This window comes from Neofelis nebulosa, chromosome 10, assembly GCF_028018385.1.
Source record: "Neofelis nebulosa isolate mNeoNeb1 chromosome 10, mNeoNeb1.pri, whole genome shotgun sequence".
Taxonomy (NCBI): Eukaryota; Metazoa; Chordata; class Mammalia; order Carnivora; family Felidae; genus Neofelis; species Neofelis nebulosa.
The window spans coordinates 39,794,393-39,818,537 of record NC_080791.1 but is presented as its reverse complement, the minus strand read 5'-3'; the positions used below and the strand labels follow the sequence as shown (position 1 = coordinate 39,818,537).

The following is a 24,145-nucleotide window of genomic DNA, read 5'->3' as shown; positions in this document are numbered from 1 at the left end:
CATTGAGGATGCAGACTTTACTACCCCTGACTTCCTTTTGGCACTCTTACTTCCTCCCACCCTTGTTTTCTTTCAGTGCCGCGCCCCCCCCTGAGTTCAGAGTGTACTGGATTCAGTTTCTCCAGAGCATAAATCATTAGTCTCCTCTGGGGATAAATGTAGGCGGTGGGATGGGTCTGTTTGAAGTACATATTTTTAAACATTGTCCCTGTCTTCAGTTCCCTGGTGCACACTTTCCTTATGTAATATTCAGTGCCTTTAACTGCTAAGTTTTTCTAAGGTGGTGCACAGTAGATTAGCTTCTACTTTTGGGTATCTCCCATGCCTCTATTTCCTTACTTGTTTATTATTATATTTGTATCAAAGTATAATATTCAGAGAATTGTACAAATCATAAGGGTTTATTTCAGTGATTATCGCTGTAATAGCCATCCCCATGTAGCCACCACTCAGGTCAAGAACTAGAGTGTTACAGAACTCCGTAGACTGTCCTCTCGCGTCCTCCCAACTATGGCCTCTCAGTTCTCTCCAGAGCAAACCTCTGTCTTGATGTCATACCACAGATTAGCCATGGTTATTTTGACTTTATGCTATCAACACATACCTTAGAATACTTTCAGTGGTTAGTGAATTCTCCAGGAACTTGATCCTGTGATTGGTCAATACTGAAGTATTATCTGGTATTTGAACTAGGAGCAGCCTTAAAGTTAGGGAAATGGAAGTGAAGTAATTTAAAGGCCTGTGTGAAAAACTTAAGCGGTTATTATTTCCTTGCTACATATATCAGGTGTGTAAAATTTCAGATTTTTATCTGTAATCTCTATTGCCTTTTTTGTTTGTTTTTGGGGTTTTTTTAAATTTTAATTTTTAATTTTTTTAAGTTTATTTATTTATTTTGAGAGAGAGATGGCACAGGGGAGGGGCAGAGAGAGAAGGAGACAGAGAATCCCAAGCAGGCTGCATGCTGTCAGCACAGAGCCCGACACAAGGCTTGAACTCGTGAACCATGAGATCATGACCCGAGCCAAAACCAAGAGTCAGGCACCTTAACCAACTGAGCCACCCAGGCGCCCCTAAATTGCCATTTTTGTTTTAACTAACTGTGGAAATGTAAGTGGAAATGTAATGAGTCCATCTTTTTTTTTTCCTTGCAGATTCTTGTCAAGACAGGGATCCCCTGAGGGTCTCAATAAGCCGAGAACAAAGTTTCTTTGGGAGCCCACTGGACTGTGAACCATTTGGTTGTCTTTACCCGGTTGCCCAGGAGAACGTCTGTGGTGCTAACTCCAGTGAAGCAGGTGAGAGACCAGTGGAATTCCCGTGCACAGAGATATTTATTGTAGTGTAATTTATAATGACAAGTGGTAGATAACTTTAATGAAGGTTGGGAATAGAATCCTTATGGTGCATCCGTAATGTGCAGTTCTGTGTACTTGTTAAATAAAGGGGGTAAAACCTGTCTTTATGGTGTAAAAATTGTATGGAATTATCATCACCAAAGTGTTGGTACAGGTTTACCTTTGTTGGAGGCCAGGTTTCACTTTCTATTTTATATTCTTATGTATTGTAGGGTTGTTTGTTTTGTTTTGTTTTACAAAAAGCATGTACTTTTTACACAAAAAGTTGAATGAGGGAAGTGGAATTTATTTAGAGAATGGTAATTTTGCTTTTAAATTGTTTCACTAAATAAATGCTGATGGGAAGCTTATGAGAATATAAAGTTTTCACAGTTGGCAACCTCTGCAAATTTTGTGTTTAAGCTTATTTGTAACAATCCACATTTAACTGAATACTGTTAAATATTATCTTTAAAAAATTCTGTGGTATTCTAAATGACGTGCTTTATGTTCACTTTTAAATATTTGGAAAATAGAGTTGCAAGGGAAAAATTTTAAAGTACTTAATCCTGCCACCAAAACACAACCAGATTAATTTCTTCACTTATGAATTTCTGTTTTATAGGTATAATATTGCTTGCCCTACAAAGCATAGTTCCAGTGCTGCTTCATTAGTGCCAATACTTTTCAGCAGTTACCTTTTCCAAGCAGATTTCTTTTAATTTTAGCCATCACTGTAGTTTAATAGAATGAGAGATGAGAGAGAGCCATTCTCTTTTTGAGGGTTTATAGAGCATTTTACATCTCTTTTTAATTGGAGATTGAAATACCTGCAAAGGATATAATTTCCAGTGAATTAGAGTTTTTGATATTTTATTTATTTATTTACTTTTTAAAAAAATGTATTTACTTATTTTTGAGAGAGACAGAGACAGCACAAGTGGGGAAGGGGGAGAGAGAAATCCAAGCAGGCTCCGTGCTGTCAGCTTAGGGCCCCATGTGGGGCTTGAACTCACAAAATGTGAGATCATGACCTGAGCCAAAACTGAAAGTTGGATGCTCAACCAACTGAGCCACCAAGGTGCCCTTAGTTTTTGACATTTTAAAATGAAACTGTTACCATTCTTTTAAATTTAGCCAAAGAATACTTGTATTTCCTTTTTATTCTACCCGCAAGCATCCTCTAGCCAAAGAGGACCAGGAACATAGCCATAGTTGAACAAAGTGGAATGTTCTGACTTGTTGAAGTGAGGTAGAATGCCCAGCACAGGGAGCTGTGAGGTGTTTCAGGACAGGTATTAGAAAGGACTTAGCGTAAGATTCGGGCCTGTATTTGGTGATCTGGGGGAGGCTTTAAGGAAATGGGCCTTGCTTATGAGTATTGGATGTTATCAGGAAGCAGGGGCAATTCCACTATTGGGTACCATAAAAACTTATCCAGGAGGTAGGAATGATGGTGCAAGGCTTATGAAAACTACACTTAGTAAAGAAGCAGCAGTTACTCAGGTAAAAAAAGGCAAGAGAGAAAACACCAAAGTGCAGTAAGTGGTTGCTTGTGAATGGTAGGAAAAGGAAGAATTTTATTTCTTCATAACTTTTGAAATCGTAACGAGCATCTATTGCCTTTATTATAAATTATCCAAGGTTTTTCGTTTTGAGAGAGAGAGAATGCGCGGGAGAGGCAGAGAGAAAGGGAGAGAGAGAGAATCCCAAGCAGGATCCACAGTGTCACTGTAGAGCCCGACACGGGAGCTCTAGCCCATGAACAGTGAGATTGTGACCTGAGCCGAAATCAAGAGTCAAAGTTAAGACTCTTAAGCCAAAACGCTTAACCAACTGAGTCACCCAGACAGCCCTCTAAATTATCATTCTTAACTATGTCTGACAGATTAAACATATATAAAAATTACACTTTCTGTCTCAATAATTCAGGCCATGGCAAAGAGATGCTTGATCATTTTTATGGTTTGGATAATACTCATGGTTTTGTTTATGTTTAGACATGCATACCAGTGGCCTGATTTTTGTCTTGATCCATCATAGTCACAGAATGGCCTTTTCTGTTGGTACCGTGAAATTCCTCGCGTTTAACAGAACACCAAGGCCTCAGTGATAGTGCTGGGTCAGCTCCTGGCTCTCAGGGACTGCTTTTCTCTTATAATCATCCCTGGATTCAGATCTTTTCTGTCTTAGAAAAGAACGTCCTAGCTTTCTACTTCTTCTCTGTTCCCTCCCTTCCTCTTTATCCAGGTCTTCATCACCTTGCCTTAGTTTCTTAGTAGGTTAAGTGGGATCACTAACTTCAAGCTCTGTAGCCTTTGCTTTTGTAGGAAAGCAGGAAACGGGGCTTTGCTTCTGAAGGAAAGCAGGAAATTCTTGGGTAGCATGGGAAGATTACTCTGCTTAAGGCATTACTCTGCTTTCGTGATGCTACTTCCCTTTTTGAGTAATCTCATCATGGGCCCCTTCTATCGGGGACAAACCAGTGACCCTTTTTTCTCTGCCAACTGCTGTCGGGGACCTGTCCATTGAATTCTTAAACATCGTTAATTACTCTGACCTTGTTCCTTTCTCATTTTTATTTTTCACCTCTTACCAGTACCCAAATCCTCCCTCTGGGAGAGTCTTCTTGGTATCCGTATAGAGTTGTGATTATGAATTGAAAAACTGCAGATTAATTTCCTATCTCCCAGCTAGCTTTTGAAATGAGCTGCCTAAGAAAAAAATAACAACTTACCCTGCAATTCACCATATCTTAGTTTCTTTACTGAAAATTGTAGTGTGTATTGAAGAAACCGAGTAACAGTTTATTGGTTAGAACAGTTAGGTCACAATGATATATTTTTTAATGAACTAGAAGAGAATAAAAAAGTGTTTAAGAACAGATTGTACTTACTATAATATTTGGTATTAGCTTTGCTTCTGCTTCATTATCCATAATATAAATATTATGAATATATGAGTAATATGCATGTGTGGCCTGGGTTATCTTTTAGAACACACTTCTCACACAAACATTTTAAGAAACATACTGTTAATGTGTATGATATCTTGTAATAAAATCACGATGATAATGAGACGCAAAGTTTATGTATTTGGTGGCACAGTTTTAATTTTATTCTGTTTTAGAGCCACAGATGACTATACGCTTTGGCCAGTTTTCTCATAAACTCTTTTGGAGTAAGGGAGAAATTAACTCAGAATACCTGAATTATCAAGTGAGGCAAAATAATGTTTATATATTTTTAATACATCAAATATAATTAAGAAGCATTCATAATAAAAGCAGTATGTGCTCATTGTGATTTCAGAAAGCACCAAAAGTAAAATTCCTCTTTTTCCTACCACTTGTTGCACTTTGATGTTTTTGTCTTTTTTTATATGCATTTTCCTCAACTTTGAGATCATCTTGTATTCATGATAGAATATTCTTCACCTAATAACAAAAGCATTTCCCATCATACTAGCAGTTTTCTATTTTTCATAGAGTAATAACAAGTACAGTTTTCCAGGGAAAAGATGACTAGGAAATGTTTTTAATGAATAATAAAATGAATGTTTTTGTTTCTTTTTGGTCTAAGATAAGGCAATCTTACAAAGCAAAATATGAAAGAAAATTGTCGGAAAACAGAAATGATGTCCTTTGGTGCTAAGAACTTGATTTGTAATAGTCTAAATTCTCTCCCCTCCCCTCCATTTCAGTCAAGGTCAAGGAGGCTGTGACTGAGAATGACGCAATATTAAGTTATGCTGTGGAGGAAGAACATACATATCTGAGTCCACCTGTGAAGCCACATAATGTTAGTAATGTCTTAATGTGTACCCCATTGTTAGACCTGTTTGGTTTTACGTTGTCTTTAGTTTGTACAAGTTGTGAAATGTTAAAAGGTCTGTGTTCTCTGAGATCTACTCTTCCTGAAGTGGATCAATGATGAAAATAGCCAAATCTGAGCATCAGAAGACTTTCCAGTCTATCTGATGCATGATCTCTGTAGTTCTGAGAAGCAAAAGTAATTTCAAACAGTAAGGGCCTATGTCTGGCATGTGTGTGTGTGTGTGCGTGTGCGTGTGTGTGTGTGTAAAGGTGATAGTATATAACCGAGAACTTGATGAATGAGATAGGGATGGGGTGGAGGAGATACGTGTGTGTATGAAAGTCTAATCAGTTCTGAGCAATGATGAAAAGGTTTTTTAGTACTGACCTTTACAGCTATGAAGGTTTCTACACTTGATCTGAGCTCAGAATTGATAACTGCTAAAAGAGAATTGTTACTGATTTGAGTTTTTTCTAGCTATTACTTCCTACATTGTAGTCTAATGTTCCCCTTAATTTTTAGGCTGAAACAGAAGAGATTTATCATGAGCCATTATCATCAATAACTCTTTCTACTGGGAGCTTTTTAAGTTATGAAAACACAGATTTGAGCCTTACAGATGCAGGTAATAATGTCAAAATGTTTGTAAATAAATTGAAGGACCAGCATCAGTGGAGTTTGATAGATTGGTGAGAGCAAACATTGAGAGATCATCCCAATGTGCTGAGAGGGATTGTTTCTTTAAATCTCAGGAGTAAACTATTCATGCCTGACAGAATATTGGACAGTATGATACTCTAACCATGATTGGAAGTCACAGGCCTGCAGACCCACAGAGATGCTCTGTGGATCTCCAACTACATTTTGACAATTATCTGCTATGGTCATATTTTCCCATTCAGTGGGAATCTATCTGAGCAGATTTCTTCATTGCCCTGCTCCCTTATCAACATATATTGTTGGGCCTCCCAAAATGTGTCTCTAAGGAAGTGCCCAGCCATTAAATATTTTCCCTATACTCAATTTTCAGGGTCATTTTCAGAGCATGCATCGGACCACAGGGAACAAGAACCTACCACTGCTAAAGAAGAGGAAACAAATGTATTAAGTTCTGTAGTTCCTGCATCACAAGTCAGTTATCAAAGGCAGGACCCTGGGGAAGTTCATAAACCTGTGTTGCCTGCAGTGGAAAAATTCACATCTGGTCAGACACACCTTCAGCAGATGATGGAAAAGCACATAAATGAAGCAAATTTGATGACTGAGAAGACAGACTTGCGGGGTAAAATGATTTTGAACAATACTTGTATATAACCTTTCATCCTTTTAGTTTGAAGGAGTGATTGAGCTTTGTGTTTCTGTTTTTTAATGTTAATTCATTTTTTGAGAGAGGGAGACCGAGCAGGGGAGGGGCAGAGAGAGAGAAGGAGACACAGAATCCAAAGCAGGCTTCAGGCTCTGCGCTGTCAGCACAGAGCCTGATGTGGGGCTCAAACCCACGAGCCGTGAGATCGTGACCGAGATCGTGACCTCAGCCAAAGTCAAGACGTTTAGCCGACTGAGCCACCCAGGCGCCCTGAGCTTTATGTTTTTATGGACTGCTGCAGCAGTTATGACATGGACATGGCAAACAGGGCATTTAGTGCAAGAGGGGATCTGGGACAAATCAGACTGAAGAACATACAGAAGAGATCAACAAATCTTCCGTTACCATTGCAAAGTTAGCTCTAACAGCTGAGGCCCTATTGCCAGTATTGAGAAAGGAGTTCACAGATGAGACCATTGAGTCCTAGTGTGATCGTTTTTAGCTGTGACACCATGGGCAGGCTGCTTGTTATTCTTTCATCTTCTCTAAAAGAGGGATGTTGGGAGACTAAACAAAATGATACACATGAAGGACAATGCCTGACCCATAGTAACACCCAGAACAGTGAACAAGGATTTTTTTCTTTTTATTTTTTTCTAATGTTTATTTTTGAGAGAGAGCCCGAGCAGGGGAGGAGCAGAGAGAAGGGGGCGACAGAGGATCCGAAGTGAGCTCTTTGCTGACAGCGGATAGCCCAGTGCAGGACTCAAACTCACGAACTGTGAGATTGTGGCCGTAGCCAAAGTTGGACACTTTTTTTCTTTTTTAAAATCATTGATCCTAAAATGAACTGAGAATAACAAAGCTTATAGCAAAACAGGGATCATAATGGCTTCTTACTCCTAATTATTAACCTCTTACTTTAGAGCTAGTAAAAATGGAAATGTTGTCAAAAGGTTTTGGTCATTGAGTATTCTCATGTTTTGTATGTTGGACATGATGATAGGACTTAATTTGAAAGCATCTACTGGTAATGAAAAAAAAATGGAAAGAATTTTGTTGAATTGGGAGTTACCTAAAACTTTTATCTTTTTTTCTCAAAATTCTAACAGTTGACCTTGACTTTCCGGAATTAGAACACACTTTTCCAAATCTGCATCATCAGCTATTTAAACCCTTGGAACCACATCCAGATTTTGATATGTTATCATCATACTCTGGGATTTCTCAAGACAGCAGAGACTTTTACCAGGTAAAGTAATGTAGATGCTTCATTGCTGTGAGTTTCCAAAAACAGTTTTTCTTCTGTTAGAGCAGAACAGTGGTTCTTAGCCTTGGCTGCTGATTAGAATCCTGTGGAAAGTCTTTAAAAACCCCAGTGCTTGGACTGTGCCCAGAACAGTTAAATCAGAATCTCCAGGAGTGCTTTAGATTATCAGGATTTTTTTTTTAGGCTCCCCAAGTGATTCTAATGTGGAACCAAGATTGAAAACCAGCTGCACTAGAATTTTGTCCTGTGAGCCTTATCTCCAGCTAAGGATTATAATCCATAAGATGCTCAAGAACATTTTTATTGTCATTTGTTATTAATATTTTTAAGTTTATTTACTTTGAGAGAAAGAGCAGGGGAGGAAAGAGAGGGAGGGAGAAAGAATCCCAAGCAGGCTCCTCACTGTCAGTGTAGAGCCCAATGCAGGGCTCCATCTCACGGTTCATGAGATCATGACTTGAGACAAAATCAAGAGTCGGATGCTTAACTCCCTGAGCCACCCAGGTGTCCCTATTATTTTATTTTTTTGATTTTTCAAAATGAATGCCTCTTCCTACATAGTTCAGCAGCTGAGATTCAAATCAGGTCTTTTGCTCCCTGACCTCCCCGGCTGTCCTTACATAATAGTTCCTGCTTTTAGAAGACGATCTCATCATATTCTAAACTCTTATCTGGCTAATTTGCAGTTTCTTTTCTAAATAACCTTTTTTTAAAAAGCCTCTTTCATATTGACTGAAATGGAAGAATGGATTTAAATAGTCAAATTACTGGTGTGAAAGAGAAGTGGTAATAAGGAAGAGTAGTATCATAAGAACATGATTATTGATTCGGTTGGTAATACATAATCAGTATTTCAGCCTTTCTCTTATTTTCCGTCAGAACTCTGATTCTTCATGGGAAAGCCACCGTACTACCGTTTCTTCCAAAAGTACAGCTTCCTTTACAGCGCTGAGAACCAGCCTGAATCCTTCTAACACAAGCCCGAACCAGCAACCTGACCCTCACTTGGTTCATGCTGCAGCTCAGATTTTTGCTACAGAAAACATTACTGAGGGTGTGTATGATTAAGTTAGAAAAAGTTAAAGAAACTCCAATGCTTTTTCCATGGTTTACATCCATTTTCTTTGGAAACTGTGCCTGGCAGGTCTTGGTATGTCTCCACTCCTGCGCTCGCCAATCCCCAGTGTTACAACTTCTGTTTCTCTGTGTGTCCGTTTAAGTAACAGGAGTAATAATGCTCAGTTTGCATTTTTACAGTACGGAATTTGATAAAAGCAAAAGCACTGCCTCTTGTTCCTCAACTTCCTTACCTCAGCCCTTCCAGTTAACAGTTTAAGTATCCTTATAAAACTTTTTATACAGGCCAGTAAAGCTTCCCGGTTAAGTGTCTTACCCTTAATTTCAGCTCAGGTCATGACCTTACGGTCATGAGATAGAGCCCTGTGTGGAGCCTGCTTAAGATTCTCGCTCTTTCTGTCTCTGTCGGTCTCTTCTCCTTCCCTCTTTCCCTTTGCCCCTCTTCCCTGCTCACGCTTTTGGTCTTTCAAAAAAAAAAATACTTCTTGTACAAATTTTGTGTATACACACATATGCACACCTTTTAATATATGAGGTACATATGTGCGCATTTAGTCTGTTATTAAAATCGGTATTCTCTCTTAATGAGGGAAAAGTCCTCAGCGTATCTAATAACCATATTTTCTTTATTAGACTAGGAGAAAATTACATGGTATGAGCAGTGGAGTTATTAAAAATCACTGTGACCATCCTTTCGTTCTCTATTCATGTATACATACATCAGCTTTCACTCCCCAAGTAGTAGGAAGTAAGCTGAATTCATTATTTACTCAAACCGTTATCCAGGTTTTACAACATGTAATTATGGTTAACTTATTTCTTACAGGCTCTGAACAGTCTTTTCAACAGCTTCTGCCAGAATTTTCTTCACAGGAGGGGAGCCAGCATGTTGATCTACCAAGTATTTTTAGCATTGAAGCAAGAGATTCTTTCCAAAGCATGGAAAATCAGAACTACTGTGCACAGGCTGAATTACAAAATAGGAAAAAAAGTGTTCCTTTCCAGCTCTCTGTAGGAAATTTACAAAATTCAGGCTTCAGGTCATCTGATGAGGCGAATGTATTTCATCACTTAAATCTACAGCATAGCGCTCCCTGTGGTTCTACCTCTAGTGAATGCTCAATAAAAGCCCAACCAGAAGGCAGAGAAGAAACACTGGGCTCTGAAAAACTATCAGAAAGAGGGATTGATACAATGTTACAAAGTCAAGGACTCAATGGAGACAAAAAGGAAACCTGTGGGGTTTTAAATATAAATTCACAAGTAGAGGAAATCGATTCACAGTTGTGTCTGAGAACAGTGGGGATGGGAACTTCAGTTCAAGCACCATATTCTGTTCAGAATGAAAAGTATTTTGAGAATTCAGCTAAAGCAGAAACTCCAGAAATCCTAAGAAACCTCTCTCAACTAGCACAGTCAGAGCTCTTTTTAAGTTCTGGATCATTACAGAGCTCTATTCCAATGTGGGTAAGTGAAATCTGTGTTGTGTGGAAATAAATTCATTTCCAAGTAAGACTTTTGAAACAAATTTAGAAGCAACAAAGCTACTTAACATTCCTGAGCTAGTCAATCGTGTAATCATTGGAAATTTCCAATGAAATGAGCAAACTCCCAAATTTCAAGTTTTTTTTTTTTTTGAAGTTTGAGAGTGAGAGGGCACATAGGGGGAGGGGCAGAGAGGAAGACGACAGAGCATTCCAAGCAGGTTCTGAGCTCAAGTTTTAAGCTGACCTTTAAATTTTACAACCGGTCTGCTCCCAATCGACATATCCCCTCTCATTTCCCTGAGGAATAGCTTGGCCTATGCTTCAGCACTTTCAGTGTGGAATTTCTTGGCACTGCATTGTATTAATCTGCTTGGTTTCAACTCTGGTCACCTGAGTATTACCTTTCAGTATCGTCCTTCCACAGATGAACATGTAATACAGATTGAGAGCAAGAGTGACATCTAGGTCACAGATATTTTGCTCCTTTTGGGGTGTTCTTTTGCAGATTCTTACTCAGTAGTTGGATACTTCCCTCTAAAGATGTAGTTTGAGAACAGTCCACTAGCTCCTGCTCCTTTAGATAGGTCAGTTACACTCTCAGGTTCTGCACGGCTGCCTGTCAACCTGCATCAGCCCTATAATATAAACACTGGGCTTATAATTCTTGCAGTAGCTATCTTCAGACATTTTGCCCATCCCCAAAGTCTTCGGTATTTCTAAAAGTGGGTTGGGATGGGGGAGGCACTACATTGTCAATGTACATCACTTTTACATTTTTACTATTTCAAGGCTGTTACTTTGAATATGATTTCTTTTTCAATTTTATCACACAGTTGACAGAGTCTGGACATGGTATAATGGAAGAGCCAGAGCTTACATTAGTAAGCACCAGTGATATCAGTATTGCTGAAATGGAGTTTGCAAACTTAACCCTAGAAGAAAAGAAAGAAAATGAGGCAAAAAGCAGCTTTCAGGTAAAGGTCATAGCTCCCTTTAATGTGAATACACTTCATTTATACAGCAGCACACAGCTGAGAATAAGGAATTATTTATGATGCTGTAGATTTCATTAGGGCTTAGAAGGGTTGAAACTCATGCCTTCCATCCCCCAATAAAAAATGTAGGAAGCTCTGAGGCACAGAGAAGCTCTAGAAGATACATAAGGAAATCAGACCTAATGGGGATACAGAGTAAGTGCTATTGCAAGTTTATTTTCAAATTATCAACTTGAGTACAACAGATTTATAGTCCTATTAGCTGCAGGTTCCTTGTACTTTTCTCCACTACAAGCGGACCATTCCTACGGGGCTCACTTCAATTCTTAGAAGGTAGTCATTGGAGGAAATCCTGCTGTAAAGGTTATAATAGATGAATTCATGGATTACAACAGAACTACAGTTGGAAACTGAGCAAGTCTAAGTCACCACCCATCAACTGTTTCAGTGTATTAAGTTGCCCTGTTACCAGAGTCCCAGGTTGTACGTGCTGCTACTGTGGCAGGACTAATGTTTTTGTAGCCTGATGCTGACTTAGAGAATTCTTTTTTTTTTTTTTCAACGTTTTTAATTTATTTTTGGGACAGAGAGAGACAGAGCTGAACGGGGGAGGGGCAGAGAGAGAGGGAGACACAGAATCGGAAACAGGCTCCAGGCTCCGAGCCATCAGCCCAGAGCCTGACACGGGGCTCGAACTCACGGACCGCGAGATCGTGACCTGGCTGAAGTCGGACGCTTAACCGGCTGCGCCACCCAGGCGCCCCGAGAATTCATCTTAAAAAAATGGTTCCACACCTGGTATTTGTTTCCATGATTACTGAGAAGGGTAATGGGGAGGCAGCAGACAAGAAGTGCAGATGCAGAAGGGGTATAGAAGCCCTTGACAAGAATCAGGTGAGGAAAAAAGCTTTGGGCTAGAGGAGGCTGGGCAAAAGCCATTCTCTAACAGAGCTGGAGAGTAAAGCATTTTAATAGGAATAGAACCATTTATTAAGGACTTTCCCTTCCCAGAAAACTCCAGCCCTGCCATTTAGATGTGAGAAACCACACAAAGCGGCGAAAGCAGAATAGGAGCTAAATTCACTGGACGCAGATTCCTACACTGTATTTGGGGATTGAGAATAGGCATTCAACTTCCCATCTCCCCCAAACAGCAAATCTCCCTTTACCAAAGGGAACCAGGGGTTTAGAAACTGTTAAGGTTAGTGGAAGATCATTTACCTATGATTTTATCTATGATTTACTTGCAATTAGGTGAATGAATTTCTGCCTCATGTCATATCAGAAAAAGAAACCTCAGATTATCCAGTTGTATCAGAACACTGTGTGGAGGAACCAGTGGCAGTTTCGGCAGGTATGCCTTGAGCATCTGAAAGGGTCCCCTGCTCAACCTCTCAGCCTTCACATTCCCCACAATCTCGTAGACTGCCAGCACAAAAGTGTCAATAAGCTAAAAATAAGTCTCATCTTTAAACAGAAACCCTGCCGAAATTTACAGCTATACCTGGGAGCTTACAAGAAGCATTTGTAAAGAGGAAAAAATCATTTATAGAGAGATCTTCCCAGAGACAGAAAGAAATAAAGAATAAGATTTACCTTTCTGAGAAATCTCAGATCAAAACAGCTAAGGAGAAACCAACAGGTATGTTCCCCACATCTGCATCAATTCTCACAAAGAGCATATAGCAGGGTAATATTTGCCAGATCACTTATTCTCTGCTCAGGCTCATCTGTGAGTCGCCTGAAGGGTGTGAATAAGGTCAGAGTGTCACTTCCTGAAGACAGAAAGACTGCACAAACCCTCATGCGTCAAAGGGCTTTAAGGTATGTATGTTTCTGTGTTGTGTGTGGTTACTCACATTCCTTAAGTATTACTCAGAGTACGAAGAATATGTAAGAATAAATTTCTTACAGATTATACAATCAGTTAGCTGAAGTGAAACAGCAAAGGGAAGAGAAAGCAAAGCAAGATGCATATGCCCAAAACCGAGCAAGGGCAAAAGAATTTCATAAGGTGAGTGAGGCCCCCTATAATCTTTCCAGGTCCAGGGCACTGCAACTGTTAATTTAATTTTTCTATTCCCTCCACAGAAAACACTAGAGAAACTTCGAGCCAAAAATACATGCTGACTTTCTACAAAATGTGTAAAGATTCTTTGTTTAAATTATGTGTAACATAGGTGAAGTTATTTAAAGTCAATAAATTTTTATTTAAGAATTTTAACATGGGATTCCTTCCACTCCCAAGCACCGTCGTTCCTCCAAGTCAGAATCACATTCTTCAAAATAGCCCTGAGAACGAGAGTATACATTGGTTAAATTTGGGAGACATTTCTTTCCCACATGTAGCTGTAAAGGAGCTAAATCTTGTATCTCCTCAGGAAAACATAGCAACACTGAGTAACTATTATATCCTATGGAGAACTTCGATATCTGGTCACAGCGTTAAGGGCTCTTGGTTTTAGCCCCACAAGCCCTCTTTGAAATGACCTATAAATTAGACTTTTAAATTTTTTCAAATGTGTACATACCTTTTAAAAGGAGCTTTTGTTCAATCCACAGTTGTCACCATCCTGTAGAAAAGGAATAGAAAAGTAAAACTCCATTTCCAGAGATGATCCTGTAAATAAAGCCAGTCTCCCTCTATTAGATCTATTATAATATTACAAGTTGCCCAGTTACTAGTAACAACAGAGATCTAGGCATGCACCATTCAAAATACTATGTACGGTCAGATGAGAATTTGAAATATAGCTGTTGTAAATGTTCCCAATAGGCTGAACGCTAGCAAAGTAGCATAAAGAAAGCAAACCTAGTGGAAAATTTTTTATGGTCATGTCCACAGCAAATGAGAAACTACATTCTCAAAGCCTTGGTAATGACCATTATACCATTAAAGATAAGATAAAGAACTAACTTGCCAGAGTTCTTTCCCTTGGGCTTCTTTAATCTCCACTTGAATATGGACATACTTCAGGAATTCCCCACCTATGGACGATTTTAAAGTTTAGACTAAATTTCTCAAAATGTGGTTTTAATTAGGTTCCAAAGTAGCCGGATACCCAGTTCTGAACTAATACGTATTGAAATTTCCAGGCTTAAAAATGCAGAGTTGGAATTATTAATTTTTCAACCCATTCCTTTTTTTATGTTTTGGGGGGGGGGAGGCAAGAGGAGGGAGACACACTTCAAGCTCTGATCTGTCAGCACAGAGCCCAACGCGGAGCTCAAACTCATGAACCACAAGATCATGACCTGAACCAAAGTTGGACACTCAACTGACTGAGCCACCCAGGCGCCCCCACTTATTTTTTAAATATTGTATTTATTTTGGGAAGAAAGAACATGCCAGTGCGGGAGGGGCACGAGAGAGAGGGATAGAGGATCCCAAGCAGGCTCAGCACTTATCAGCCCAGAGCCCGAACTCAAATACACCAACCATGAGGTCATGAGCTGAAGTCACTGAACTGACAGAGCCATCCAGTGTCCCCCAGATTTCATTTAGATGGATGTTCAGAAAGGCTACTTTCATTCAGCCCAGTCAGAGCAGTTGAACATTTTGCCCATCATCATAACATCACAAATCACTGGCAAGTTGTATAAACACACGTTAATATCTAGGGGTTTTTTTTTTTTTTTAATTAGGATACAATAAACCACCAGGATTAGCTGTTGCCAAAATTAGGTAAACCAAAGCATTAGGAGCATTAAGGAAGTGTTAGGAAAGAAAAAGCTTTCAACTTCTGTAAGATTGGGCACTTGAGGGGAAATCTTACCTGCAATCTTTGGGATCCAGTTTTTTTTTTTTACTTTAGGGCCCTAGAAATCAAGTTTTAAGAATTACACTGATTGCTGTTTTGGCAAATGATCTATAAAATTGTTATCCCTTAATTGCTTCCAATATGGGAAAGTCTTGTTATTTCCACTCCACTTGTTATTCCCACAGGCCTAGCAGAAAATGTTACAGGTCTCATTGTCACCACTGCAATAAACTTGCTGTGATGCAAGCATTACCTGTGTCTCAATGTAGCCACATTAACAATTCCTGGACACCATGAATGATAGTGCCCATTTCCACCTTAGAATGAATGAGGCTTTTAAAAATTTCCTCTCAAGCTTATGTATAAGCTATACAAAGGTTTCTGATTCCGTATAGAAGTCCTACTGTTTGCTAGCAATAAAAGCACCCACCAGAAGCAACCGAAATAGAAAGCCTTACATGTTTAGGGTCAGACTAGATGGACCCCTGGTTCTCAATTTCAAACACCCTAGAAAAAAAGAGAAACGTTAGTTCCTATCAAAGATGATCTCAAATTCAGTAATATGAAAAACTATAGGAATACTGTTTCAATAAAAATACCAGGTTTAACATGCACGAAGCCAAGAAAACCAACGATGCCAGATACTGAATTGATATTGCACTGTCCTTTGAACACCCAGCAGGAACAAGCTGCTGAATGCAGATACCATGCAGTGCAATCATGACTGAATTGTAAACCCCTGTACTTCAAGGTTGCAATACCACTGAGAAACTTACCTCTAGAGATTTAAGTTCCTGTAATATGTAATTTGACTTTTATTCCTAATTTATCATTCCAATGAGGCAACTACATTAACTGCATCTGAAATTATAAATCTAGTCCCCATTATCTTTATCCTGTCTCTATACTATACATACAGAACTATTAAGTCAAATACTAAAAGAAATGATGCATTAGAAATCAAGGTTGTGGCTTCTCAGATTGCTATTAGGCAGAATTTAAATTCAATATCTGTACTGTAACATATCCAAATACACAGGTTATTAGGATGAACCATAGCAATGGTTTCATAAGGATACAAGACGGGAGGGGGCATTTTCATGTTATTCCCTAGACATGCAGTCTCCTCAGTTTGTCCAATTCGGTGTATAAATATCATGGCAAGTACCTTTGCCAAGATCTCGATACCTTTTTAATTTTAGAGAACACACAAGTGGGGGAGATGGGCAGAGGGAGAGAGAGAAAAGAAAACCTCAAGCAGGCTCCACGCTCAGCGCAGAGCCTGACACAAGGCTCAATCCTATGACCCTGGGATCATGACCTGAGCCAAAATTGAGTCGGACTGCTCAACTGACTGAACCACCTAGGCACCCTAAGATCTAATACTTCTGTGGCATACCCAAATAACTACGAGGCACAACAGTAATGGGATACCGTACTCACAACTCACATTTTTTCAGTACTTTTGAATTCTTAATAAATTTCAACAAAAATTAAACATTCCACCTACCTCTAAACGTAAATGAGTTCAAATCATATTCACCCCTACAGATAAAATACCAAATAAAAGATTAAGAACAATTTAAATGTGTGATTAAAATCTAAAACAGGTGCTTAGCATCCAAATTGACAACCATGGGTTTTTTGTTTTTTTTTTAAGCTATTGTCAGCTCCATCAGAATCAAGTTTTAGTTCATGTCTGTAATCATTCAGCAGTTGAACAGTTAAATTCATCATGTGAACTGTAACGGTGCCCCCAAGATTACACTGTCCCCAACAAAAACTTACCTAAACTAGCACGCCCTGAACTATACAGATTCTTGGGATACTCCAATACCTAAGATTTAAAATATATGACCATTAGGTCTTTCAATGTTTTAGCAGATATATGTCTTGTAGTTCTTTCCCACAGATCTAACACATAGTTCTGTGAATAAAGGAAACCACACATATACTCTATGAGGCGTTTCCAACGATGTAGGTCTACAGAAAAAGCCCCATCGGGATAGACCTCAACCACTGTTTACAATTTTAAAACTGAAGATTCCACAAGAAAACAATTAGACCTGTGATCTGCTCTAAATCTGAGTTCAAAATTGTGCAAAAAGCCAAACATCCTATTTACAACAAACTTATTCCATAATTTAATCGTATAAGGATTTTCTGAATGGTTGGTTACAAGAGTGTATACTGAGATAGACATGCAAAGTACCAAGTAGCTATTCTAGAACCACCAAAGGAAAAAGATTTCCATGTCTAAAGTCTTGATTTTTACAAACTCCAATGAAATTCCCAGGATTACAGCAAAATGTTTAAGATTCTGCCTCATTTTAAGAACTACAGTTATTTGACTTAAAAAATTTCAGGAAAATATTAATATGGCTGTACTTATGTTCTTCCCATTTAGGAATCCCTGGAAGATAATAAAACAAATTGGATGATTGTGAATTAACCTTTCCATCATTCAGATTTAGGAAATCTCGTGTAATCATTTCTAACATTACACTAATAAGTCCTAAACCTCATTTTAGATTATGCATTAGTTTAAGCTAACGCAGATGCTTAAAGTGGGAATATCCTGTATTCTGATTATTGCCTAGCCTAAGTTACAGTTTGGGGACCCCTTCCTGCAAGTGAAGTAAAGCTTGCATTTGTCACTATAAAATGTATGAACTCTAAAATCTTTTTCTGAAATCACGTCATAGACAAAACTGGGCAAATGTCTTTCCACAATGAAACCCGTAGAGGTTTATATTATCTGATAAAGTACATTTAAACAAATCTGATCCAAAAATTCACCAAAAGACATTCCTTCACTGAAAGCAGAAGACATACCTTTAAGTCCAGACATTGTGCTCTCAAATGAAAAGCCTACAACAAGAAGGCATCTTTGTTTTATGTCAACATTAAAATTGTAATACTAATTCACCATAGTTGAGAATTCCCTTTTGTCTTGTGCTTTAGTCATTCTACAGTCCTGAAACCAACTTTCAAGTTTATCAAACCCCCCACCATCACTTTAGTTGGTTGTAGGGATCTTGTTCCTTCTTACATGTATCAAAACTCATATTGAGCCATGAGTTCTGGGTTGCAAAAGAGGATTTATTTTCTGCACTTAGGTCTAAGTCTTTGTCCACAAAACTGAACAAAAACAAGCACAAGTGCAATCAATACAGTGTATTTAGTGGCATAATCAGCAATATACAGTGGTGATGAGAAGAAAATTGTAGTTGACACAGTCTAGGTAGTTAGGAAGTTCTTATTACAGTAACACGTTTGACACTAAAGGTCTTTGTTTGAATAAAACTGGGATAAAAACGGCTTCAGGTATCCTGAGATGTCAATCATTAGTGATTACATTTATAATAAAGGTTTTCAGGAGATAATCTCCATACTTCTTTGCTCAAAATGACACCTTTAAGCTCTTGCTCTGAAACAAAGTATGGGCAAAAACAGTAGGATCCTGGTTTATTATTTATCAGGTGATTATTTTTGCTATGCAAGCCTTAATTCTCTTCTACATGTAAACTATTCCACAGCTTTAAAATGCTTTTCCTGATAATTCAGAGTTTCACTAATTTGTTCAGGTTCTTTTTATTTTCTTAGATTCATTTTTATCACTGACATATATATTTGCATTTATCATCTTTATCTTCTACGAAAAGCTGTTTTTCTCTGTGCTGTTTACCTTAACATTCATATTCCTATCTCCTTTTCAGGCCATTCTATCCTCTGTCCAATGTTTTTGGACCTTGATGTTCTCCTTTTAGACACAGCTGCTTCTTCAGTATATTCCTCTTGTTCTAAATACACATTCTTCTTCTTTGGTACTTCAGAACTTACTATGAAATAATTATGGTCCTGCATAAAAAACATCCATATTGAGCAACAACTAAATTTTACTGCTTTTGTTATCCCACATAACTCTAGGTTACTGAAAAAACCTGGAGACGGTCTAAATGTTAAAAATCCAAATTCAGCTTCTTTTCCTCACTAGACATCCTAATAGCAATTACTGAAAAGCCCATGTTCTCACAAGGTAAGTATCCAAATAATCCCTATTTTTATTTCCTGCACCAAATCTATTGAGCTTTTCAAAAACTAAATTCAGAATCTAAGATAGTTAACTAGAATAAATTCTTCCTGTACCAACTGCTATTCTAAGACGAAATGAGACAAAAATGTCACTTACCACCAATTTGATATCACATTCGTCATCATGTTCAAGATTTGTTGCAAGATCATCCTCTGCTCTGTAACATTAAAATATATCCTCACTCAGGTGACAAAAACTTCTAGAACCCATTAGTAGTATACTATCATGATGTACAACTGAAACATCAATACTAATTAAAAAGAAAATTTACGCTATCATGTGTAACACCCCAAAATGGATGTCTCATGTGCCAAACTCATAGCTCAACTACCAACCCAAATGATTTACTGTAAAATATAAACAAATTGATAGCATGATATGGAACATTAAAGTTCAAAAACATTTAATTCGACAAAACCTATGACCAAAATTATTTCACGTGAGTAAACTTACTCTGACTCAATAGGAGAGAGAGATCCATCATCATCCAAGTATTTATATCTACGACTGTCAAAATCTTCTTTTTCTAAATCTTCACCAACATTCATTTGTTTCAAGGATTCCTTGAGGTAGTATTCATACTTCAGCTTTTCAAGGTAGTTGAAAAATCCTCTTGCCACTGCTTGCTACATAAAAACGCTGTATTGTAAGTAATGGCCTCACAAAATAAAAAACTTTCCTGACTCAGCAGATGCCTTATGTTCCAAAATAGAAAGGATCCCTCTGCTAAAAACTCTTATATGATCTTGATTTAGTTACTCTGCCATATGTGGACCACATATGCCAGATGCTGGTTTTAAAAGGAATTCATGGGGCTCCTGGGTGGCGCAGTCGGTTAGGCGTCCGACTTCAGCCAGGTCACGATCTCGCGGTCCGTGAGTTCGAGCCCCGCGTCAGGCTCTGGGCTGATGGCTCGGAGCCTGGAGCCTGTTTCTGATTCTGTGTCTCCCTCTCTCTCTGCCCCTCCCCCGTTCATGCTCTGTCTCTCTCTGTCCCAAAAATAAATAAAAAATGTTGAAAAAAAAAAATTTTTTAAAAGGAATTCATGGTCTACCTAGCACATTATCAAATTTACCTACGTTGGTATACCAAGAAAACCTAAGCACAAATCTTGTTTCCATTAAAAAATGTCTTTAGAAGCTCCCAAAGAAACAAATCTCTATAAGAGAATTAGCTTAAAACAAAAGCTTAGAGAATATTCTTTCAAATATATCATCAACTCTAGAGCAAGAGACTTATGAATTATGCAGTCATTTAACTAAAATATTTGAGAGTTTACTGCTAAGTAATTGTTGGGCAGTTCTATCAGAAATTGAGTATTTGGTATCAGAAGAAAATGGCCTATTCTAAAGCCACTGCACATGGAAGGTGTGGATAGGTTTGGCTTAGGTTACCATAAAACCACTGGGAATCATTTCAGTTTTAGGAATGTTTAAAGGCCTGATTAAATCAAGTGATTTTATATAAACAGCCTTGAAACACCTCATATATGGATATGTTCACTGGACAGACCAGTGAAGAATCCACCCAGGAACCCAAGTGGTATTTGTGCTGAAGGATGGGTTGTGGTCTTGAAGTGGCAGTTAGTACAGAAGAGTATTAACAAAGTTGCAGATTTTATGTTCCAGGTACATCTCAATTCTAAAAGTGGCCATCAAGGGGAGCCTGGGTGGCTCAGTTGGTTGAGAATCTAATTCTGGATTTAGGCTCAGGTCATGGGAGACTGGCTGTAGATTACTGCTAGAAAGCCTAAGACCGACTGCAGATAACTTCTACGGTGAAAACTACTTCTGGGAATGGAATATAAAAAACAAGAACCACAAGTCTTAACTCTGTTCAAGAAAGACCATGCTTATAGCTGTGCCAATATTAGACATGAATTCCTTACACATTTCGTCACCTACAAACACAAGTAGTTAACTCTGGAAGAGACTACCAAAAGAATAAAGAGATACAGTTGAAAGCAAAGTATTGTCTGACCTTATTTATCCTAAATCAAGCAGGGCTAAGTTCTAGAGAAATTTAAATCCAGACATCTCCTGGAATGCTTGTGTCAAACTCCCTGGAACGGGGCTGGCAAACGTTGAGATTGAGCCCCACATTTTTCCGGCTCACCACTGACAGCAGAGACTGCTTGGGATTCTCTCTCCTCCTCTCTATACCTCTCCCCAGCTCGCTTGTGGGCTCCTTCACTCAAAAATAAACTTTACAGGGGCACCTGGGTGGCTCAGTTGGTTGAGCAGTTGACTTCAGTTCAGGTCATGATCTCACAGTTGATGAGTTCGAGCCCTGCGTAGGGCTCTGTGCTGACAGCTCAGAGCCTGGATGGAGCCTGCTTCAGATTCTACGTCTCCCTCTCTCTTTGTCCCTCCCCCACTCATGCTCTGTCTCAAAAGTAAACATTTAAAAAAATAAACTTTACAAAAAAGGGGGGGGGGGGGCACTTAAAAGTGGCCAACAAATCATTTCAGGCATTTTGGCTATATGTATCCACATTTATAAAATACTGACCTCAAAGGTTAAAATCTTCCTCCAAGGTAGTGGTTTTCTTCCATTCTCTGATTCTACAAATGGGAACCCAGATCCTTTGTCTCTAACTTGTTTCCTATTTATTTGGGAGCGTCTAGTATTTTTTCTTCCTTTTGGTCTTCCCCTTGGTCTTCCTGTTGGCTTGTATTTCCTCTTTTTACGTTTCTTTTTTTTGAATCTTTCAAAAATAGCTTTTAAAGTCAATGGTCTTGGTTCTAAAGATGAGTCACTAGAGGAATCCTTTGCTTGAACACTTTCAGGTGAATAAACAAATTTTCTGATAGGGTTTCTTTGCCTCGGTTTAGGTGAGGAAGGGACACACTGAGTTTTAAATAAGCTGCTACCAGATGAAGAATTATCACTGGAAAAAAAAAGGGGGAAATTCATCACACCCTCTTATATTACTGAATACTGATTACTGTAATGTACTTTTCTTCCACAGACCAAAAGCAGGAAAACATGTTCAGAATAATTTTTAAAAAGATGGGCTCATAACTAAGCCAACTATTTAGTTCTAACTACTGAAAATGGCCTATAGTGCCATGATCTCATAGCATTTACCAAAAAATGATCTTCCAAAAGAAAGAATATTAATTTCCAAAGACGGTCTTGTTTACTGCTATAACTTGCTCTAAATAAAACTAGAGGAACAAAGTAAACATTTGACTTGAATACAGTATAAATGCCCATTTCATTTCCCTGTTAACTAGATATTTCCATCATATATATACATATACATGCCAGCATTCTCGATAATGTGCAGTATCACAAAGTAATTTTTAAGCAAGATCACCCACTGATGTCCATTGCCCGTTTCTAGGAGTAATTTCGTCAGGAAGAGACACCAAACTGGCCAAGAGTATTGCTTCCCTGGTTAAGAATGTGTCCCACTGTTAATTATATAAACAAGCCGAAGACCTGTAACAGGTTTTCCTTTTCTTTTCTAATTCTTGAAAATTGCCTTTACTGCTTACTAGGTAATTCAAATACAGTAAACATTGCCATCAAATTTAGTCAGCTTTGCGATAAAAATCTAGTAATGGCTAATTAAAAAACTTAAGCACTTACCTGTGATTTTCAATTTCCACAGCTGAATCAGATGCCATTATAGGGTTCAGAGAATTCATTCCTGTTATGTATTCTCCAAGCCCCTCTCCAAATTATTCATCACTTATTACTTGCTTCAGATTTCTGACAACTCGGCAAACATGTGGCTTCTCCGAACGAATGCTAACATAAACAGCTATTACCTAAACAAAATTTCATGTAGTCAGATAATGCCATTTTATGTAAATTAAGGAAAAAATCAAATACAAAGCCTTTAATATTTTTATATAGGAACTATCCATTTCAAATCAAAAATTCTAAAATCTGGAAAGTGAATTCATGGTTTCCATCTTTCAGTTGTGTCTTCTCAATCTATCCAAGTGGAGTAAGATTATAGTATATTTCCAAAAAAAAGTATTAAATATCTTCCCGTAATACAGAATGTAAATTCACTAGCCGTATTGTGTGCAAGTATTAACACACCATTAATAGCCAAAAAGCCACTTGTTAAGAGCAGATGAGCACTCCCAGGAAAAACTACATACGAAGGCAAGAGGCAATGCTGCCTCAGCGTATCAGGAGAAATAATCCCCGCGATTTACTCTGTCAATCCAAACCGCTGGCCTCATTTTTTTATTTGTAGCCTCTTCTCATTCATACTGTGATTCCAAGTCACTGTGAAATTTCTACCTCGGCATATAGGATTTCCTGATAAATCCTGAATTCTCAAACTTTTCAAGGCTAACAGACTACACAATGGAGCCCTTCATCTCTCTTGTTTTAATCTCCTTGGAAGCTCTTACAATAACAAAGCAAAAACTGTCTTATTAGTTAACTACCTCATCTCCCCCATAGGTGATGCCTACATTCTTCCGCTCTTGTGTTTAGTCTTTACTTGGGAAGGACAACTGAGTAAGGAAGAAAGGAATCCTAGAATTAAATGGCAAAATATCTCAACTCAGGAAATCCTTAAAGTCACACAGATCTTGTATCTGCAAAATACCCAACGGACTCGTGGTAATTTTCAGGATATGTCTTGTTGCAGCTTGCATTTTCAAAATGCAAAATCTACGAATTCATGAATTGCTCAAAAACAGCAATTTAACAAAAATTGGGTCCAATGGCACTGATGGGATATACCGGAGGTTAAATCTGCCTTTTAAATATCACAGTGGCATTAACTCAAAAACCACTTTTTCGGAAACGGTTTAGAAAGCATTCCTGGGGCCCCTGAGGGGCTCAGTCGGTTGTACACTTCAGCTCAGGCAGCTCAGGTCATAATCTCACCGTTCCTGAGCTCGAGCCCCATCCTGTCTCCCGACTCTGCCACTCCCCTACTCGACACTCTCTCTCAAAAATAAATAACCATTAAAATAAATTTTTAAAGAAAGCACTCCTAAGTGTCGCTTCCGTCCCACGATCCGG

General features: G+C 38.4%; 2 protein-coding genes and 10 non-coding genes across 35 annotated transcripts in view; 3 read left to right on the top strand and 9 right to left on the bottom strand.

The window, feature by feature from the left end:
• Positions 1–13,511, top strand: part of CEP295 (centrosomal protein 295) — a 56,223-nt gene extending 42,712 nt beyond the window's left edge. For 8 of the 11 annotated variants that reach the window (XM_058687457.1, XM_058687459.1, XM_058687455.1 and 5 more), the window contains 12 exons: positions 1,155–1,298; positions 5,040–5,137; positions 5,675–5,777; positions 6,183–6,434; positions 7,571–7,710; positions 8,608–8,782; positions 9,632–10,272; positions 11,126–11,266; positions 12,542–12,641; positions 12,765–12,929; positions 13,012–13,111; positions 13,202–13,511. In XM_058687457.1, coding sequence (XP_058543440.1) covers positions 1,155–1,298; positions 5,040–5,137; positions 5,675–5,777; positions 6,183–6,434; positions 7,571–7,710; positions 8,608–8,782; positions 9,632–10,272; positions 11,126–11,266; positions 12,542–12,641; positions 12,765–12,929; positions 13,012–13,111; positions 13,202–13,358 — 2,216 coding nt within the window. In that variant the 3' untranslated portion in view covers positions 13,359–13,511. Of the gene's footprint in view, positions 1–1,154; positions 1,299–5,039; positions 5,138–5,674; positions 5,778–6,182; positions 6,435–7,570; positions 7,711–8,607; positions 8,783–9,631; positions 10,273–11,125; positions 11,267–12,541; positions 12,642–12,764; positions 12,951–13,011; positions 13,112–13,201 lie in introns of those variants that run through there. The other 3 variants (XM_058687456.1, XR_009249628.1, XM_058687460.1) reach the window with 3 other exon arrangements.
• On the top strand, positions 5,261–5,340 carry LOC131488976 (small nucleolar RNA U2-19). Its single transcript, XR_009250352.1, has one exon. It is a non-coding gene; the product is annotated as a small nucleolar RNA U2-19 (small nucleolar RNA).
• LOC131488975 (small nucleolar RNA U2-30) lies at positions 5,508–5,579 on the top strand. The gene has a single exon (XR_009250351.1). It is a non-coding gene; the product is annotated as a small nucleolar RNA U2-30 (small nucleolar RNA).
• The window catches only part of TAF1D (TATA-box binding protein associated factor, RNA polymerase I subunit D), an 11,317-nt gene continuing 640 nt past the window's right edge, over positions 13,469–24,145 (bottom strand). For 2 of the 14 annotated variants that reach the window (XM_058687476.1, XM_058687475.1), the window contains exons 2-13: positions 22,742–22,923; positions 21,656–22,034; positions 19,598–19,770; positions 19,241–19,301; positions 18,737–18,909; positions 17,884–17,919; positions 16,837–16,885; positions 16,559–16,593; positions 15,507–15,555; positions 15,064–15,106; positions 13,819–14,275; positions 13,469–13,579 (exon numbers count right to left, since the gene is read on the bottom strand). In XM_058687476.1, the coding sequence (XP_058543459.1) occupies positions 18,745–18,909; positions 19,241–19,301; positions 19,598–19,770; positions 21,656–22,034; positions 22,742–22,800 (837 nt within the window). In that variant the 5' untranslated portion in view covers positions 22,801–22,923 and the 3' untranslated portion in view covers positions 13,469–13,579; positions 13,819–14,275; positions 15,064–15,106; ... (3 more) ...; positions 17,884–17,919; positions 18,737–18,744. Of the gene's footprint in view, positions 13,580–13,818; positions 14,276–15,063; positions 15,107–15,506; positions 15,556–16,558; positions 16,594–16,836; positions 16,886–17,883; positions 18,910–19,240; positions 19,302–19,597; positions 19,771–21,655; positions 22,035–22,741; positions 22,924–24,145 lie in introns of all 14 variants that reach the window. The other 12 variants (XM_058687478.1, XM_058687483.1, XM_058687482.1 and 9 more) reach the window with 12 other exon arrangements.
• Positions 13,653–13,779, bottom strand: LOC131488965 (small nucleolar RNA SNORA25). Its single transcript, XR_009250341.1, has one exon. It is a non-coding gene; the product is annotated as a small nucleolar RNA SNORA25 (small nucleolar RNA).
• LOC131488972 (small nucleolar RNA SNORA32) lies at positions 14,049–14,172 on the bottom strand. The gene has a single exon (XR_009250348.1). It is a non-coding gene; the product is annotated as a small nucleolar RNA SNORA32 (small nucleolar RNA).
• LOC131488963 (small nucleolar RNA Z40) lies at positions 14,795–14,867 on the bottom strand. Its single transcript, XR_009250339.1, has one exon. It is a non-coding gene; the product is annotated as a small nucleolar RNA Z40 (small nucleolar RNA).
• LOC131488967 (small nucleolar RNA SNORA1) lies at positions 15,244–15,383 on the bottom strand. The gene has a single exon (XR_009250343.1). It is a non-coding gene; the product is annotated as a small nucleolar RNA SNORA1 (small nucleolar RNA).
• Positions 15,628–15,765, bottom strand: LOC131488964 (small nucleolar RNA SNORA8). The gene has a single exon (XR_009250340.1). It is a non-coding gene; the product is annotated as a small nucleolar RNA SNORA8 (small nucleolar RNA).
• LOC131488984 (small nucleolar RNA SNORD5) lies at positions 16,719–16,791 on the bottom strand. Its single transcript, XR_009250359.1, has one exon. It is a non-coding gene; the product is annotated as a small nucleolar RNA SNORD5 (small nucleolar RNA).
• On the bottom strand, positions 16,935–17,065 carry LOC131488973 (small nucleolar RNA SNORA18). Its single transcript, XR_009250349.1, has one exon. It is a non-coding gene; the product is annotated as a small nucleolar RNA SNORA18 (small nucleolar RNA).
• LOC131488977 (small nucleolar RNA SNORA40) lies at positions 18,086–18,214 on the bottom strand. The gene has a single exon (XR_009250353.1). It is a non-coding gene; the product is annotated as a small nucleolar RNA SNORA40 (small nucleolar RNA).